Source organism: Vanessa cardui, chromosome 23 (genome assembly GCF_905220365.1).
Source record: "Vanessa cardui chromosome 23, ilVanCard2.1, whole genome shotgun sequence".
In the NCBI taxonomy this organism is placed as follows: Eukaryota; Metazoa; Arthropoda; class Insecta; order Lepidoptera; family Nymphalidae; genus Vanessa; species Vanessa cardui.
The window spans coordinates 6974083-6992316 of NC_061145.1; the positions used below are offsets into that span (position 1 = coordinate 6974083).

Sequence of the window (18234 nt, forward strand, 5' to 3'; positions counted from 1 at the left end):
GGAAAATGACAGAATAACAGTGATGCCACCGCAAAAAATACGATTGTTCGCGCGCGTTCGCCTGTGCAAGGGGTGCAAGTGTATTTTAACCTCAACTCAATAAATACCGGGTGTAAGTTTATGGACAGTTTTATTTACTCACATTTAAAGAATAGCGCAATTGAATTTACAGATTCACAAAATTTAAGGTTTTATTTTTCGCACTATCTAGGTACGAAACATTTTTACCTACATATATTTATTGAATTTACTTTATGTATTTAGATCGTTTTAGAACAAGGAAAACTACTAAATTTCTTGACGGTGGTAGATTCACTTAATATAGTTTGTAAAATGACGACTGACAAAAGTGCTTGTAAAAGCCTTGATTTTGATATATGTAGAACGCTAATAATTAATGAATTTTAGTTCAGAACCTAATGAATCAAATAGTTCAATAAATAACCCGCCAAGCTACAATTAAATTTAATAGACACAACTATAATGTAAATAGGCAAGCAGGTGGCAAAAAGACTATAAACAGAAAATGTTTGACTTAACGCTATAAATTAACGTGAACATTTATATTTTTCTATTTCATCCGCTTGTGCTATCCATTGAGTCGTGTGATCAAGTTCGTTTCAGACACGTGTAGATTTGAACAACGCTGCATGAAATATGTGCATGAACGAAGCTAGGAAACAATTATATCAATGAGTATGTTTTGTATATTAACATATTATATGTGATGTGATGCTATGGTTTGGTTAATAATGTTGTACCCATTAGATCGAAAGATGTAAAAATTATATTTAAAAGAAATTAACTTTATTCATTACACTTTAGTCTTTTGTTCATCTAATGTACAGTATATATTAAAAATGTTTTATATTACTACTAAAATATTGAAATATTTCATGCCTGGAATTTTCATTGGAATTCTTATTTATCATTGGAAATGTTAAACAATGATCCGACTGTGACAATCCTCGAATAGTGTATATGATTTGTTTATTTTCACAGTATTAATATGAAGTCCTACGGTATTGGTGTTTTTAAAATAAATAATCTGGAATCTAAAAAGTCATTAGCGTACTAGAAATTCTTAATATTGTGTTTAAGTATGATAAGTTAAGATTAAACCAAGTTTCCGTTTTCGCCAAATCAATACGTCCTTCTTTCGACAAGGCTTAATTATAAAATCCCACATACATATAATTTTCAGATCTGTCTATTAATTAAATACATATATGTAATTGTATTACATATTTAATAAAGTTTCTTATCGGTTCTTCTTGGTAAGATCTATCATTCCAAAACGTAAGTAGCTTTACATTTAACTTAAACTATACTTAATAGCTTTTATATACCTACCTTTTTATTATTTTCTTTGAAATGCATTTTTATTTCTTATTATAAAAGTACCTTCCAAACGCGCTACTCAAGAAAACTCTATTTCGAGACTAAAATAGAAATCTTCAGTTTTTAACTTAAATTTTTAAGATAAGGAACAAACAGACAAATGAAAACTGGATCATATTTATAAGCTTCTTTTAAAAACTATAATTAATGTAAAAATACTTTTAACTCTTAATAAAACAAAAGCCGACCGCACATCGTCAATGTTCCGGTAAGCACGCAACTTAAGTAGGTACAATGTCCCTAGAGTCGGTAATTAAACTACATACTGGGCATTTTATCATCGTAAAATGTAAATGACATATTTCACTGTAATTGTAGAGATGAAATAAATTATTTTCTCCCAGCGTACTAACGTTAACTTCAATTTCCATTTAGTCTAAATTGAATGCATTAGGACCCAATCTCGCCGGCCATCTCGAGACTACATTTAACCTCAACGCTGCATTTTTGGCGCATCGCCAAAGAACCATCTTAAATTAATTGCTTATTTTATGTACAAAGTCCTTTCGTGTACAAAGATTTATATGTAAGTAGTTATGTATCGAAACATTTAGCGCTGTATATTTTAACTTAATTAAAATTCCTGTAATTAGACGAATATTTAATATTTCGAAATTTTATGAATAATTATGCTTTATTATTTTGTGCTACATTACTCGGTGAAGATTACCACAAATAAAATTTGCATACTCAGAATAATAAAATACTAAGATTTTCTACTGATTAGCGTGTATTCATCGAAGCGTGGTTTACCTTAGAGATAAGATAAACATATTATGTTCTTTTTCCTCCTTTTTCACCAGTACCGTCTTTTATCATACCATTACATGGTCTTTGGTGCTATGATTTAATATTTACCGAGACCCAAGTTTTTATTTATTACTTTAATATTAAAATGAATCTTATATTATGAGAATTATCTACACGTTGCTTTTCGTAAAAAGAGAGAACGTGTTTTTAAAAAAAAAAATAAGCACTGTAAGTAAATTGATGGTAAGACCATTCGCAATGAAAAAATAATGAATGTCACTATTACAAATGTCAGAAATTACACTTTTATTTTGTTCTTTTTTCAAATTGAGTATCACTCTTCGTAATACATTCACAGTGTTGGCGGGATTCTAGCTTTCAAAATGACAGCGCCGCGTTTATAATCTTTGACAATTAACTAGCTGTCACTCGCGTCAGCGCGTTGACAAATGAGAGCGGGAAAAGATATATTTTTCAAGCTCTTAGCTCTACATCGTTTTGAGACATAATTACTTTATTCGACTAAATTTCTTTCATCTTTTAATAAACAGTTTTATTTTATATAAATTTTAAAATATTAATGTAAAGAGCTTTGTTAACTTTGTTTAATTATAATTATTTGTCATGAGCATCTTTCTAAATAAGGATATTACTTCCATTTATTGTATAATGGTAAGCCATAGCATAAGGAATTAGGAAAAGGATAGCGTCACAAAATCGATAAAAAATATCAAATTGTCAAGTTGCGTTCCACCTTCAAATGCCAGCTAGCTTCAGCTTTACGATATGCGCCCTGCCGGGATTTAAATCGATTAAACTGCATCGGTATTATAATCGGATTCTAGCAACTCTACAATACATTAACATGTACATGTAAAAAAACTTTGGAATGGATTTCTATGACAAAGCGAAGAAAATTGTTCGATTAAATTCTATATCATTTATACATCTTTATGTTTAACTTTATATGTCTGATAATTGTAGAATTAATCTGGAATATATAACATGAGAATTAAAAGCTTCTATACCAATATAATATTTTACAATTTATACGTCGTTGTCGCATTAACGTCACAATTATTAACAGATGCAAAAAACAGAAACTCATTTCAAAAACAAAACTCAGAGCTTGTTACAAAAGGCACAGTAATATCGTAACAATATAACTATGAGCGACAAAAACTGAATCGATATGTACTTACCGATAAACGAGTTCTCGGAACAGTATAAACAGAAGCACGCGCAGTTAATAGCTCAGGTGGACAATAAGTACATTTTTTATCTGTCGCATCGCAAGGTGGACAGTTGGAAAATAAAAAAAGGCGTAACAATTGTAAAGACTGACAGACATTTTGATACAGATGGGATATCTGTATGTCTGGACGATTTGCATGCTTAAGATTCTTTAGTAACGCAAAAGATTATTTTATAAAGGGGAAATATGTTTGTTTTATAGCAGGAAAACATGTGATATGTTTGGTTAATTGACAGCAGCATTATTTGCTGTTTTAGAAACAGTTTGAAGTTACAATGTTAAGTTGTAGCGTGTGATCACAATTAAACAAATTGTGACATTGTCTGCTTGGACTAATAACTGTGTTGGTAACAACTAACAGGCAAGCGACAATGTAACATGGCATTCATTGTTTACGATTACAGAGAACGACAACAAGCAAATTACTATAACGTGTAACGTCAAAAATTATAAAAATTAACTTTATTATAAGATATGCACCTTATTTTCAGAGTTAATACAAAAAAAATCTCACCTAAATATTTTAAATTAAGTATATTTTTTTTCAATATTAATTCCTACTGAGATAGAGTTATAAAAAAATAAATGTCGTAAGTTATAAATTAATAAAAAAATATTTTAAATAAAAAATCAACAATAAAAGTACCAGGCGAGCATGAAGCAGATGCAAGTGCTAAATCGAATCAATTCAGCGTCTCTCAAACTAGTGCCCCTACGTGACAGTTATGACACTGGGCGTGCCTAGCGCCCTCTTCATTTGTCGAGCCATTTGTTCGCAGGAATGCGGTGTCATCAGTGGCGAACGGAGCGTGAAATGGAAAACGCCCCACTGGTGACAACCCCCTTCTCCCGAACCCCCTCGATTGCTAACGAAAATTGTTCAAGTTTAGACTTGAATTCTATGATATGTTTAAATGGCCGAAGCGATTTACGGGTAATAGGATTCTTCAAGTAAGGAATTAAACACAGTGCACAAATTAAGTTAAGATTATTTTTTTTTTGAAATTGTTCATTGAATTTAGGTTAAATAGTATAAAAAATAAGTTAGTTAATACCTGAACAATACTTTACTTAATATTTATGCATTCTAATTTTACAAAAGCACTGAGACTTTATAAAGTCAGAATGCTCTTCTTAAATGAGCCACTGATGAAGAAACCAATTCTGTTTCAATGTGGGCTTTATTGATTACCATTTAAATAAATATTATGAAAATTAAAGAAATATCAATGTTAAAACAATTATGAAACGCTATTTCAAACGATGACACCGAACTTGCTATAAAAGGATATAAAAAATTTTCGTATTTGCGTCGTATCGTGAACAATCATAAAATTGAACTTTCATTTATAAATTTACTAAATATAAAGTATTTTTGAACTTAATTAACAATTCACGGTCTGAAACTCAAATCGCTTAGTTATTTGTAACGAATCGATGTTAACAAATCGAATGCTGTCGCTTCTTATAGTTGTCACCTTAATCCGAGTCTCTCTGCCTCTACTAAGAAGATATATACAAATGGCTATATTATAAACAGGAGCATTAGAACTATAAGAATACCGCAATACATAGCTTTTCTTAAAGGAAATATATTAATATCTTGTCATTACGTACCTAATATAAATTGAATAAGAGAGTTTAAAATCACTAATTGCAACATTGACATTATTTAATCTTTTTTAAGGCTGGTAACCCTGTATTTTATTCGTGATATTTCAATTTAATTATTTATCGAGTGATTTACAACCGATTTGTGTGAATGCTGACAAATCGCCGCTCCGGGATAGCGGGATAATCTGTGATCTCAGCGTGTCCCCACACTATAGTCGAAGACGTAATAAATCGCGTCACGGGAATAAATCTGAATCGGCGCTGACGTTTTGATTGTCGGCTGCACCGCACCGATTGTTTCCCGCTGTTTTCCTAAAACGACGCTTTGTGGCGGAAAATTTGCGCCATTTGTTTTGCGAGATACATACATGAATTAATTAGGTCGTTCAATATAAAAGAGAGTTATGAGCAAAATTAAAATAGATATGCTTATGTAATAAAGTAGACTTTACCCAAATCATTACATTTTTTAAATAATATAAATGAATTCAATATGCAAATGACAATTTATGTAAACAATAACTTATACTATACCTATATACTGTTATTATAACACTTACACAATACTTTTAAGTAACATTGGTTTAAAAAATATTTCTTTATTTTAATTACTATAATTATCATCACTTCATTTAATTGTATCTTTATAAAAATTGAACGAAACCACAACATATCAATTAATATGAATTAGTAAAATATTTTATAAAATTTTTTTTAAAAAGTCAATAAGCCTAAATCTCTAAACAAACCAAGACCACACGCATTACGTCCAAAGATGTTGTAATTTATCTCTACGGGATACAACACATTTCTCTAAATTCTCCCAATATGTCAATCGAATGGAACATATGCGAATACTTCAAGAAATTATAGTAAAAGTATTTTAATATATTGCTACAAGATAATAACATCATAAAAAAAAAAAAAAACATTTTTAACAATGGTCACACCACAAATTTACAATTTATATTATTATGAAAATAAAATGAAACTTGAAAAAAAAGGCTATGAGAAAGATAAATATCTTAAAGAAAAATACATATGTTTGTCGTTGAAGAGTTAGAAAACATAATAAATGTAACAAATAAAAAAAAATAAACAGAGCCTTCAATCGATATTATGTGAAAAAAAATGTTTTTATCAGTTGCTCTGATCTACAATTAAGTATATTTCTGACAATTGTCAATTTGGTATCGACTGAGCTGTCGTCATGATACCAATTTAAAATATTCTCATGAAGAAATATTCTTAGACTGTATCTCAATGATATAGAGGTGAATATTCCACACATTTATTTTAATGTACAATTTGTTTTTTTTTTTATTTCATTTGAAAGCGGTGTTGCTAATATATCTGTCATGGAGGCGTTTTGTTTTTCGGTTTTGACAACACGTGGCATTAAGACGGGACCACACAAACCCGACATTGTTATTAGGCGACGATGTATTTGTTATAGTTTTAAACGTTTACGTAATTGCCTCGTAAACGTATTAAGGGATATAACGGTTCTAAGTATTTTTTTAGTTTAAATTTAGAAATTCAAATTAATCTGAAGTATATTCTAGTGATTAAATAATGCTTACTGCATTTTATACATAATTCATTTTTTTAGACATAATTTTCTGAACTGTTTTAATGTTTTATTATTATGGAACTGAGCTGTATAATTTCTTCTCTGAACTATGATAATTTACAGCTTTACCTATGAGTATTGTTTAAGGTTTCATTAGTGAAGCAGTACTATAACTTCTACTTTCGAATGTCCAATCAGTGATGAGAAAGAGAGCATTCGGTATTTAAACAAAATAGGGCCGTAATAGGCAGTATAGTTTTCTGACATTTATTATTTTTCTAATTTTTTCTTCTTATTATAAAAAAAAATCTTATATCGAAGTACCAAAAAGGTCACATTATAAACTCAATTTTGACGAACTATCATCACTTACAAAACTGCATTAATATTACCCAACGCAATGAAAGACACAATGAATCTTTTTCCAAACATAGATAGCCCTTAATTACTTCACAGCACCAAAACGACACCATTTAAAACACATATCTCATTCCTCCTATAAATATCCGACCAGCATTCACCCTCCGCCTCATATGTCTTTATTCCGACTAATAACAATTTAAGCTATTATGTGACAAACCGACAAAAGGAAGTGTTTTCGGCACATTTCTCGTAGACTCCCCTGGGAGACAGCCCACATTATTGCCCCTTAGTGATTTAGGACCGCTACCAATCTTATTGCATTACTAGATAATACGATTTTGTACGCGATTTTTATATGAAATCCGTTCTTGTACTTAATGATTTTTATTTCACATTTTCATCTTTAAAGTAAATGTACATAAGCTAGGAATTGCGTCTTTTAAACGGCTTCTAATATAAGCTTGACCAATATGTAAGCTCATTTTATACAAATATTTGTAGTTTCAAATAATTTGTACTTTTACACATGGTATTATTATTAACATCCGTGAAAAAAAAACAAAAATTTCAAATTTGGAATATCACCGGTTCGAAATAAGAATTATTAATACTCACACACTAGCACAACAAATACAATTGAACTTTAAAAACTATTTTGTAATTTGTACATAGTTACATACAAATTAAAAAATATTAAAAGGGATAAAAAGGTAACTTTAATTTGTAACATTAAATATTTATAATATTATAAAAAATAATATAAAAGAAAACACTTCACGTGTCTTGTTTGCCCTCGTTTAGACGTATGAGACGTTAAACAATAAATAAAGCATAAAAATAAAAGACAACTCAAGTGGGGACTTAAAAGGGGCTCAAATGGTTTGTTTTGACTACTTAGGTCTGAAGAGGTGGTAAAAAAATTATCTCTTGCAATGAAACTTCAAAGTACCCGAACGTGAACACTCGATTGACTAAAGAATGCTTCAAGTATAAAGTCATACTTTTACTTATATTAATCTATTTTATAAATATATGCTGACTATGTATGTAAACTAGTAGTCGCCCCCGACTTTGCTTGCGTTTTAGGTTGTCATGTGTTAGGCAGAAAAAGTAGCCTATGTCCATTCTTGGAGTTCAAGTTTGCTTCATACCAAATTTGATCAAATTCGGTTCAGCGGTTTTATCCTGAAAGGGCGATAGACAGACATACAGATTTCCTTGCACATTTATAATATTATAATTTAGATAAATCTCAATTAGTTACCGATATTTTTAATAAACTATCATCGTTATATATATGTACTGGTTATATATGTTACACGAAGAAGACAAGTTAGTTCACTAATCATAGAAGATAGTTTTCTTTAATAATATAAGAGTAAATAATTTGCCTTACAAGCAAAGTATCGGCACGCAACCCATCATTACAATTTACATCTAAAACAAGCATAAACGGTTGGATGAGAACTATTCATTAGCATGACTAGAACTAGACAGTCGAGTCGACATCACTAAATGCGAGCTTCACTAACGATAAACATCGATAGTTATACTGTCACGGCCTTTGCACTAACTGCCGCGGTACTTCACGCGTGCAACCTTTTTGTACAAACGGTGTTCTTTATTTAAAATATGCCGCGAATGGTTCGTTCAGTTTCGAATTTCGAGTGGATTCTGGAATGCGTTATGTTCCATTAGCAAGCGCCTTTAATTTATGATAATATTCGCTCCAGAATTTTGGCGCCCACTTTCATAGATTATAATATAGTATAACTGATAAAAACATTATAATCTACTTACATAAATTTAATTATCGCACCGTCATAATTCTATAAGCAATTATTCTAATAATATTAAAAGGTCTTTGCGGATCTAAAATTAATTAGGTTTTTTATAATAATAGAAATAGAGTGTGACTCAATAATACCAAATTTTTTCCAATTTGAAAATTAGTTGCAAACTAAAAAAAAGGAAAAACATTCAAAGTGTAACTGGCCGGTAAATCGAATTCTCAAACGTTTGTAGCGGTTACCGGAATTAAAAAAATAAACCGCACTGAAGTAATTCACGAATCGATAACGTTATAAAAACAATCTTGGGCGGTGGTCAACGGGGCGTAAAACCAGAAGTCACTTGGGAGCTAGAAACACCCGTGTGAATTATACTCCCGTGAGAATGCGGTTACCTGTGATTTTGATCTATTATTTCGGCAGTTTGGGCTGCCATAATGTTCCAAAGTATAGTCTATTCCAATCGAAGAAGGAATCAAAACAAACCTTACATTGACGTATTCCTTCTTTATTGCTAACTATGTTTCAACTTGTACCAATAACACTTCTTGATTAATCAATCATTAATTCCAATACTATTCAACTTACATCAAGTTTCATTTCACTTCTAATTTTCCGATAATATCTTCATCGATATCAAAAACGCTTTTAAAAATCGATTTTTTTTTTACATATCCATAATGTGACAGACTAATAATTCAAGATCTCGGCCAATCATATCGCGTCTAATGTTGTTTATTTGACTTTTGTCCTGTTGTGCTTGCGCTATTGATTACTTATGTTAAGCGCAGTAGTATCTTTATTCAATGGACGCGGACGGTGATTATACATTTAAAAAAAAACTGATCCTAATGTAAGTAGCTATAGCACTTGTGTTATGGAAAATCAGAAGCAACGACGGTACGACAAACACCCAGACCCAAGACAACATAGAAAACTAATGATAATCTACATTGACTCGGCCGGGAATCGAACCCAGGACCTCGGAGTGGCGTACCCATGAAAACCGGTGTACACACCACTCGACCACGGAGGTTATTGAAGCCTAGAACTTATTTTACGGTATTTGACATAAGCAATTAGAATTAATACTTGCAATGAGCAAATTGTACTTTTTTTTTAATACTAGTAAAGACAAGAACGCTTAGTTTGCGGAAATTTTATTTAAACATAAATAAATTATATGATTTTATTGCGACTTTATCTGATTGTAATTTATGTAAATAATCTGAGTAAACCAACGAAAACGATCGTAATTAATGAGAAATACTTAACGTGCTAATTGGACTTTCTACTGTAAACTTTATTATCATTATAAATCCGTATATGTCTTTAATTATTCATTATGTAGACGAGAGAAATTTACTTAAATTTTGAATATTATATATTCCACAAATATGTAGGTAGGTATATATTTCTAGACATAGTTTACAGTTATGATGCTATACAATCTATAATAATTACAATCTATAATAATATTAATATTATAAATGTGAAAGTAACTCTGTCTGTATGTCTGTCAGTCGCTCTTTCAAGACCTAACCGCTGAACCGAATTTGATCAAATTAAGTATGAAGCAAATTTGAACTCCAACAAAGGACATTGGCTACTTTTTTGCCTGACACATAGACATACAGAAACCGCGGGCGACTACCAGTGCGATCTAAATATGATCACCAAATTACTTTAAAAAAAACCTATTTAACCGGATACTTATCCCTAATTAAGAAGCAAAAACAGAAACATAGTCACGGGCCATTACAGCACGTTCGGTTGTCTGTCGGGAGTCGAGACGGACGAAATCGGCCGTGGCGCTAAACCAGCCGTTCATCTGCGACGCCGTTTGTGAATGTTTTGATAATGCCGCTCGATAAACTTTTGTCACTGGAAAGTATAATGTGAAACGTAAAAGAAGCTAAATGTATGCCCCGGGCTTGTTACGCTTGTGGCGGCTACAGTAGTTAAGATGTCATTAAAATTTTGATATTTAGCGGTACATATGCTATAAAAAACCGTGTTTTCTCATATGCTTAGAACCTACTCAGTACTGAGAAGAAGATTCTAAGACTCAATTAGAATATAATAACTAATATTAAATATGAGACATTATATGAATTATTATTATATATTGATGAAGAATCCTTCACTACGTATAATAAACATGAAACTCTAGTTTTTTAATCTGGCAACATGAACTTTGACAGATAGTGATGGCGGGAAATTGATTCACTTGTGATACTTTCACTGAACAACGATTGACAAATTATATCGATATTTATGGTTACAAAATTGTATGAGATATTCCTAGGAATATCGTTTTGTTTCTGTCCACCAAGTGTAGACCAAGTTTTTCAGCAAATCATTAATAAAATGATTGATGCAATAATTGTACAGTTAATCTGGATTAAACTGTACCATTTGAGGTTATATTATTCATAGGTACACTTATTTTCCTATTCATTTGAATATTATGTAAGAATTGTTTTTCTGGCATTACAATTTATTGAATTTAATATAAAAAATATACCTGACTCCAGCCACTTATGGGAAGTATATATATATCAATCAATAAAACAATTAGGTAACTTTGTATGGAAATTTAGATTTGTCTCAAAATTTAAAAAAAACCTCTTCAGATACATAAAAGTTTTAACATGAAACATTTTCTTTATTATGTAACAACGATGACTTCAATTTATTTTAAATTCAAATTGATTATGAATAATATTAAACACACATCAAATTATCTAAATATATTTATACCTACAGATTATCCTTAACATATTATTAGAAGAAGTTCAAACGTCATGGCTTCCGAACAACGCGATGCCAAATTAAAAAAAAAAAAGAAAAAAAAAACCCAGTTATGAATAACAAGTAAAGAATTACAGTCATTAATATCACCGCAGTCATTCATATGCAGTTGTGAGCTTTTTATACCGATCTCAACTCTGTTATTATGACTACTTACAATATTACGATTACACAACTGATATTTTACACTCGTAATTATACATGATCCATCAAATATTGTTTTTGTTTTTAAAACTAGCATTTTGTTGGTCAGTTTGCATGATTAACAACACGTAAGATAAAGATTCTATTATAAATTCCTGGTGTATTTATTAATAATTATTTACTTTACTTTGTAGTGTGTATTACACTGTCTTTATAAACAATTATACATGTTATATTGTTGTTTGGTTTATTAACTACAACTTAAAGATAATAATATATTTCACATGTAACATGTAAGTTTCGCTATTTGTTACTTTTTAAGTCCTATATTTGTAGAACCGATCTGATCTTATTCTAAATGTAATAGTAATTTACACGTATGACTTAATACAAAGATTATATTGAAATGATTGATGTATCACAATCGTTCCAATTTATTGATAAGTTGACTTTATTGTTGCAAGGAATTTGAACGAAACTGTCCTTTGCAAATTACTTTTATATAATATAATCAACTTTTAAAATAATAAAGATTAATAATTTCACTTTACCAATGTAGATATGTGGAATATTTAAGCAAAACTTTTAATATCGAATTACTTGTAGAAGTTATTTTCGTATTAAATTTCGTAACCTTCCCGTAATGAACATTAATAGTAGACGAAATCCTTCTTAAGTTACTGAAACAATGTAGAAATCGAAATCGTCTGTATTATAATTAATAGAGAAACGAGGCCTCTAATTTTAATCACATTCACAATCACACAAATAATATTGACATTTAGAAGAGTCTATTGAATAGCCACAATTATACGAAGATGTTTTTAAATAACAACAACAACGGCAGCCTGTTAATTTCCCACTACTGGACTAAGGCTCCTTTCGAGGATAGGGTTTGGAACATATTCCACTACGCTGTTCCAATGAGGATTAGTAGAATATACGTGTGGCAGAATTTCTATGAAATTAGATACATGCAGGTTTCCTCACGATGTTTTCCTTCACCGCCGAGCACGAGATGAATTATAAACACAAATTAAGCACTTGAATATTCATTGGCGTTTGCCTGGGTTTGAACCCGCAATCATGGATTAAGATGCACTCGTTCTAACCGCTAGGCCATCTCGGTTCGTTTATCAAATTACTATTTAATTTAATTATCTTATAAGTGAATTTACGTTTTAACCTAATCCGAAATCTATAAAAAGCGTTACTGCCTTAAATCGACGCCCGCGTCCTTTTTACTCATAATAAAAAAAAACCCAATGATTCACACGTAAGGTCCGTTTCGCCACGCTTTTTTCGCTATACTCAGAACGTATCTTAAAATCCCTCAAAATGGCTTTTTATTCACGATAGCGGGATATTCAATTTGGTCTCGTAAAGGTTTTAAATGTTATTGTTCGTTATCAATCGTAACTAACACGCGTGATTAAGACGCTGTGGTCGAATGTCGAATTTTAAATAAACTTTTTATCGATGAATTTAATCAGTAGCCATTTAGCGATGTTAATTAAAAACCTTTTGAATTCGATATAGATGTTACCGGTAATGTAAGTCCAACGTGTTTGCAATTATTAATCGAAACTTTTTTTTTTTTTAATAATATGTTAACGAAAGAGGTTTTATTTAATTATTTTGCAACCTCATCAATCATGTACACGGCAATAGATTATATTAACATTCATTATAATTTCGAATCAAAATTTCTTCATATTAAATGTACGTTTATGTCTGCATTCACTATTACTGTATACTAGTATAAACTACTACATATATAAACAGCAAACCGCCTTTCTAAGAGCTAATCTAATGAGCAATGATTAACTTTAATGATTGCCTGTATTATTTAATATAACCGCTCATTAATTAATACAATTAGTACAATAAAGTCGTTACTATAACAAAAGTATCACTTGTACATTTCACTTTGAACGTTAAAAACGCCAATCAATTGTTGTACCACTTATCGTGAGGTCGCCTGTCATTAAAAAATGCCATCACATTCATTCACATACAGGCATCTCAAAACAAAATGTACCTTCACAAATGCCTACAAGCCGTGCGTATCGATCGAACCCAGCAAGGCCATTGAGTCATCGACAAAACATTACCCAGTAACGAGATTACAAATCAGTATCGATTGCTTCTACTTTCCTATATCGCCTGCATCACATTCAATTTAACTTGTCAATGTATATTAAATTACGGAGACGATCGGGATTTACAATTTCCCACACACAAATCAAATTCTAGACAATTTGAGCGACAATGCACATTAGTCTAATGCTATTAAGAGTTAAAATTGCATCCTTGTTTATACATTTGTGCACGTGTAGTAGGGTCAGGAGACTGCCCCGCACAAACACAGTGCTACGTGATGTTATTGTGGAATTAATTAAGTACGACGATCGTGACAAGTTAAAAAAAAGATGCTGAAGGGAAATCAATAACGTAATCATGACGGCCGAGCGAAATTGAGAATGCGTGGTATTTAAGATGTCGGCTACAGTAACAGGGACCTTTTATATTTTATGTAGTTCTATAGTTAACAACATTATTATCCTTAAAACAGTACTTAAATAACTGTTCGATTGTTTTTTATTACGATAATAAGCAAAGAGGTTGTATTATAAAAAAATACTTTAACATTAGACATTAATTTATTATGACCTTTGCAAATAATTGTTTTTCTTGGCTTGCTATTAAATTTTATATAAAAAAACGTTATTTCCTTCAATTAATACAGCATTAGATTATTTCAAATACAAAAATCGCATCAGGTGCGATCAAATGTTAGCAATGTGCCATGACTGATTGGCTATTTTTTTGCGTCCGGCCGGTAAGTCAACCGTCCACTAAATCCTTCAATGACAAATAATAAAATAATCTTGTTTTTACTCTTAAAGCTTTCACGAATTTATTTATAAATGTTCTTAACGGATATTTATGATACATATAAACGAAAAAACTTAAATACTAGTAATATATCCAGCACAAAATTTAGAATTGATTATTGCCTATAAGAAAATAGAATTGAAAATACATATAAAGTTAGAAAAAATTGCCGTTTAAAAACTGCTAGTTCTGAAATAAAAATGACTTGTTTTTTTAACTCTACACGCCGTAACGCTCGTGTCTGGAGGACAATCCTAACGATGCCTTTTGACTTAGCGCTTTTTTAGTACTTTGGGTGTTTTATTCAGTCCTAATTGAGGTTCAGATTCGCTAAGGATGCGATCAGGTCGTGATTAATAAACGCGATTTGGCTCTGCCGACTGCTGAGTTAGATTATAAATAAATTGTTCCTTTTATTTCGACATTTGTAGAATTGGATGTGACGTCCGATGAATGGAATTGCTTGTAATTAACGATTAGGTCTGATTCGAGGCCGGCGTGATAATATATAGCCTGTGTTGCCATTTAACAATAATTTGTTTTCATAATCTCAAAATAAATATATATTTTTATTATTTTAAAAATCATATCAACAGAATGAGACATATTTTAACTATGTGGTACTTAACTTTGAGAGTGAATTCCGATTGTCTGACTGTGCATAGGCAATTAGTGTTAACGGCGACCATCTTGCATTGTAAGAGTTATTTTATTATTTTATTAATATCCGTGGTTCACCGCGCCTTAACAGATGAGTGATCTCACAATATAAGAACTCCTTGGAGGTCGCGATATGTACCCATTTTCATTTTACAATGAAAATTATCTCTAATAAAATATTTAGTTTATCAATATTATGAAATGAATAATAAAAATTATATTCTTTACTAAGACTAATTTTATTTTTTGTATTTTATTCTACTATTTCAAATAACAGATAAAGAAACAGTCTGAAATTACACCATAAACATTATCATTAACAAGTTAATTACAAAAAAAAACAATTATACCTAAAACACGGTTTCAGAACATAACGAAATTATGTAGATAACGTTACAAATAACACAACGTAAAAGGATGCTAAGATAACGCTATTGTTTTTATATTTTTCATTTCCGTTTCGTTAAAACGTTGTTTTTCTAAAATGAGATTTTGCTAATACCGGTACAATTATCCGAATGGCATTATTCAACAATGTAACTGATTGCTTTCATTTTTAAAAAGATTTTACGAAGAGCCCGTATATTATTCTGTGCTCGTTAAAATGCAAGTCCTGGTGTTTTTTTATTATACATTTTACGACGGAAGAGTTACATTTTAGCGCTGCGGGCACTTTATTGCAGTGCCATAGACTCGAATAATGTTTTAGTACCTGATAACGAGTTGAAACGTTGGTTTCTTCTATATGACACATACCCACTTTCATACGGTGTGATATAGACATAAAACCTACTTCGACACTACCTACATTTTATTATCCTTTTAATTAATCTATCTCAACAACAATGTGATTTTTTTTTTAAATTATCTTAGTAATAAACCACCTGTATCAGTTTGTCTGTATTGAACGAAATATTTAATATATCTTTTCTTGTTCCAGATGGTCAGTCAAATCACTTGAACCTCTTCAACTCAAGGCCACAGCCGAAGAAGAAGCGAAAATCACGAACAGCATTTACAAATCACCAGATATTTGAGCTGGAAAAGCGATTCCTCTATCAGAAGTATCTATCGCCGGCGGATAGGGACGAAATAGCCAGCTCCCTAGGCCTGTCCAACGCCCAAGTCATCACCTGGTTCCAAAACAGACGAGCGAAGCTAAAACGCGACATGGAGGAGCTGAAGAAAGACGTCGAAAGTGCAAAGGTACTTTCCGCCCACAAAAGTTTCCTAGAAAACGTCACGGACTTGGGGATTCTTAAGAAGAAAGCGATGAGCATAGGCGCCAGCGAGGAGGCTGCTACGAACCTCGTAGTGAATGCGTCCAAATGAAACGAGGTGGCGCGTGCTATCGCGCCGGACGCCTACGATCGACGAGTACTCGATTACTGAATCGATACGGACTATATAATCGATATTCGTATATGTGTTTCTTAAAGGACATAGTGACGTTAGATTTTATCTTCACTAATCTAGTTAAATGTACTTCACTATTTAATAATGTAAATAAATCAATGTGATTGTACAAAATGATATGCTTCGTTCGAATAAATGTGATAGTTTATATTTAAGTACTTAATGTTTTATAGATATTATATTCCTAAATTATTTATTGTAGGTTGTATCGACTGGCATTTAGTGAATCGCAATGTCTGTTAGTAAATATAATATATGAAGGTTTTTTTTTATTCAGTAAATATTATGAAAAAATATATGATAATGTGCAATATACAGAAATAGATTGTTAACTTTTTCAATTGCCAGTGATAATACCTTGGTGTAAATATTATTCTCGATGTATAGTTATTAAAAAAATAGTAATTGTATTACGTAGTTATTAGTAAACGTGTAAACAGAGTTATTGAAGCGTATAGCTGATAGTATAATTTTAATTAATGAGCTGGTATATCAAATCACATCGCATTGGGTACACAAAATCTACCACCAATTTTATGGCAATATTATTAATTAATTTAAATATGGCTTTCTTAAGTATATTCATAATTGTTCAATTATAATCTGCGGTTTTATCTTTCAAGATATCCTGATTCACATGTCACTAGTATAAAAAGTATTGGTAATAATTGGTACAGCTGTTATTCAAATAGTTTAAATAACCGTTATAATACAAATTTATAAGCAGTGTATTACAAATTTGTAAGTAAAATTTAACTTGACATTAAACGCTTGCGTTTTAGTTTGACGCTTAAAAGAATGACAACAATATCACTCTCCTATTTTATACCATGGATGAAAAATAAAAAGATGAAAAGACAGAGACTTGATTTGACATGATTTCATCCATGTTCAATATTTTCCGTCAAAACCTACAGATTTCCTCGCGATATTGCTTTTCACTACATTCATTAATTTATTTAAACAAACATTAACCAAAAAAAATTGCTTACCCGTAATTGAACTCACATTTTTCCAGTTCACTTTACTCGGATTACTACGTCAAAAGTATTAGTTAGTAAAATAATATCCAATTAATATTTATCTATTCCCATAACCACGTGTTAAAATTAAAGTACACTTTTAATACACATTACATAATGATTAATTCAGTCACGCAAAAGCTAAACAAATAACAAAATAACCAGTCACGACATACCGCAGAATTGTTATTTTTATTATCAAAATTTAAATAATCGTCCATACATCAACACGCGATAATGTATTGTTATATTAAAACAAAAGAAAAAGAAAACCATAGAAAGGATCACATGAGATGTAATCAATATAATTTCTAATCAGATGCGTTCAGTTTAATTGTTACGTTAAATTAATTTTATGTTTATCTTATATGACATGCAATGTCAATACAAAAATGAAATGTATGTATGATTACTAACTGTAATTAAAATAAATCATTTATAACTATAACAATGTTAGCAAAATAAAATATTTGAGAAGTTCTAAGGCATTTAAAATAAAAACAGTCATGTTTATCTGCTCCAAGTTGTCATAAA

General features: G+C 30.8%; 1 protein-coding gene across 1 annotated transcript in view; it reads left to right on the top strand.

Annotated features, from left to right (window-relative positions):
• LOC124539804 (homeobox protein BarH-like 1b) overlaps positions 1 to 17338 on the top strand; it is a 51239-nt gene extending 33901 nt beyond the window's left edge. Inside the window, exon 2 of the mRNA XM_047117158.1 lies at positions 16203 to 17338. Within this exon, the coding sequence (XP_046973114.1) occupies positions 16203 to 16594 (392 nt within the window). The 3' untranslated portion in view covers positions 16595 to 17338. The remainder of the gene's footprint in view (positions 1 to 16202) is intronic.
• The last annotated feature ends 896 nt before the right edge of the window (positions 17339 to 18234 follow it).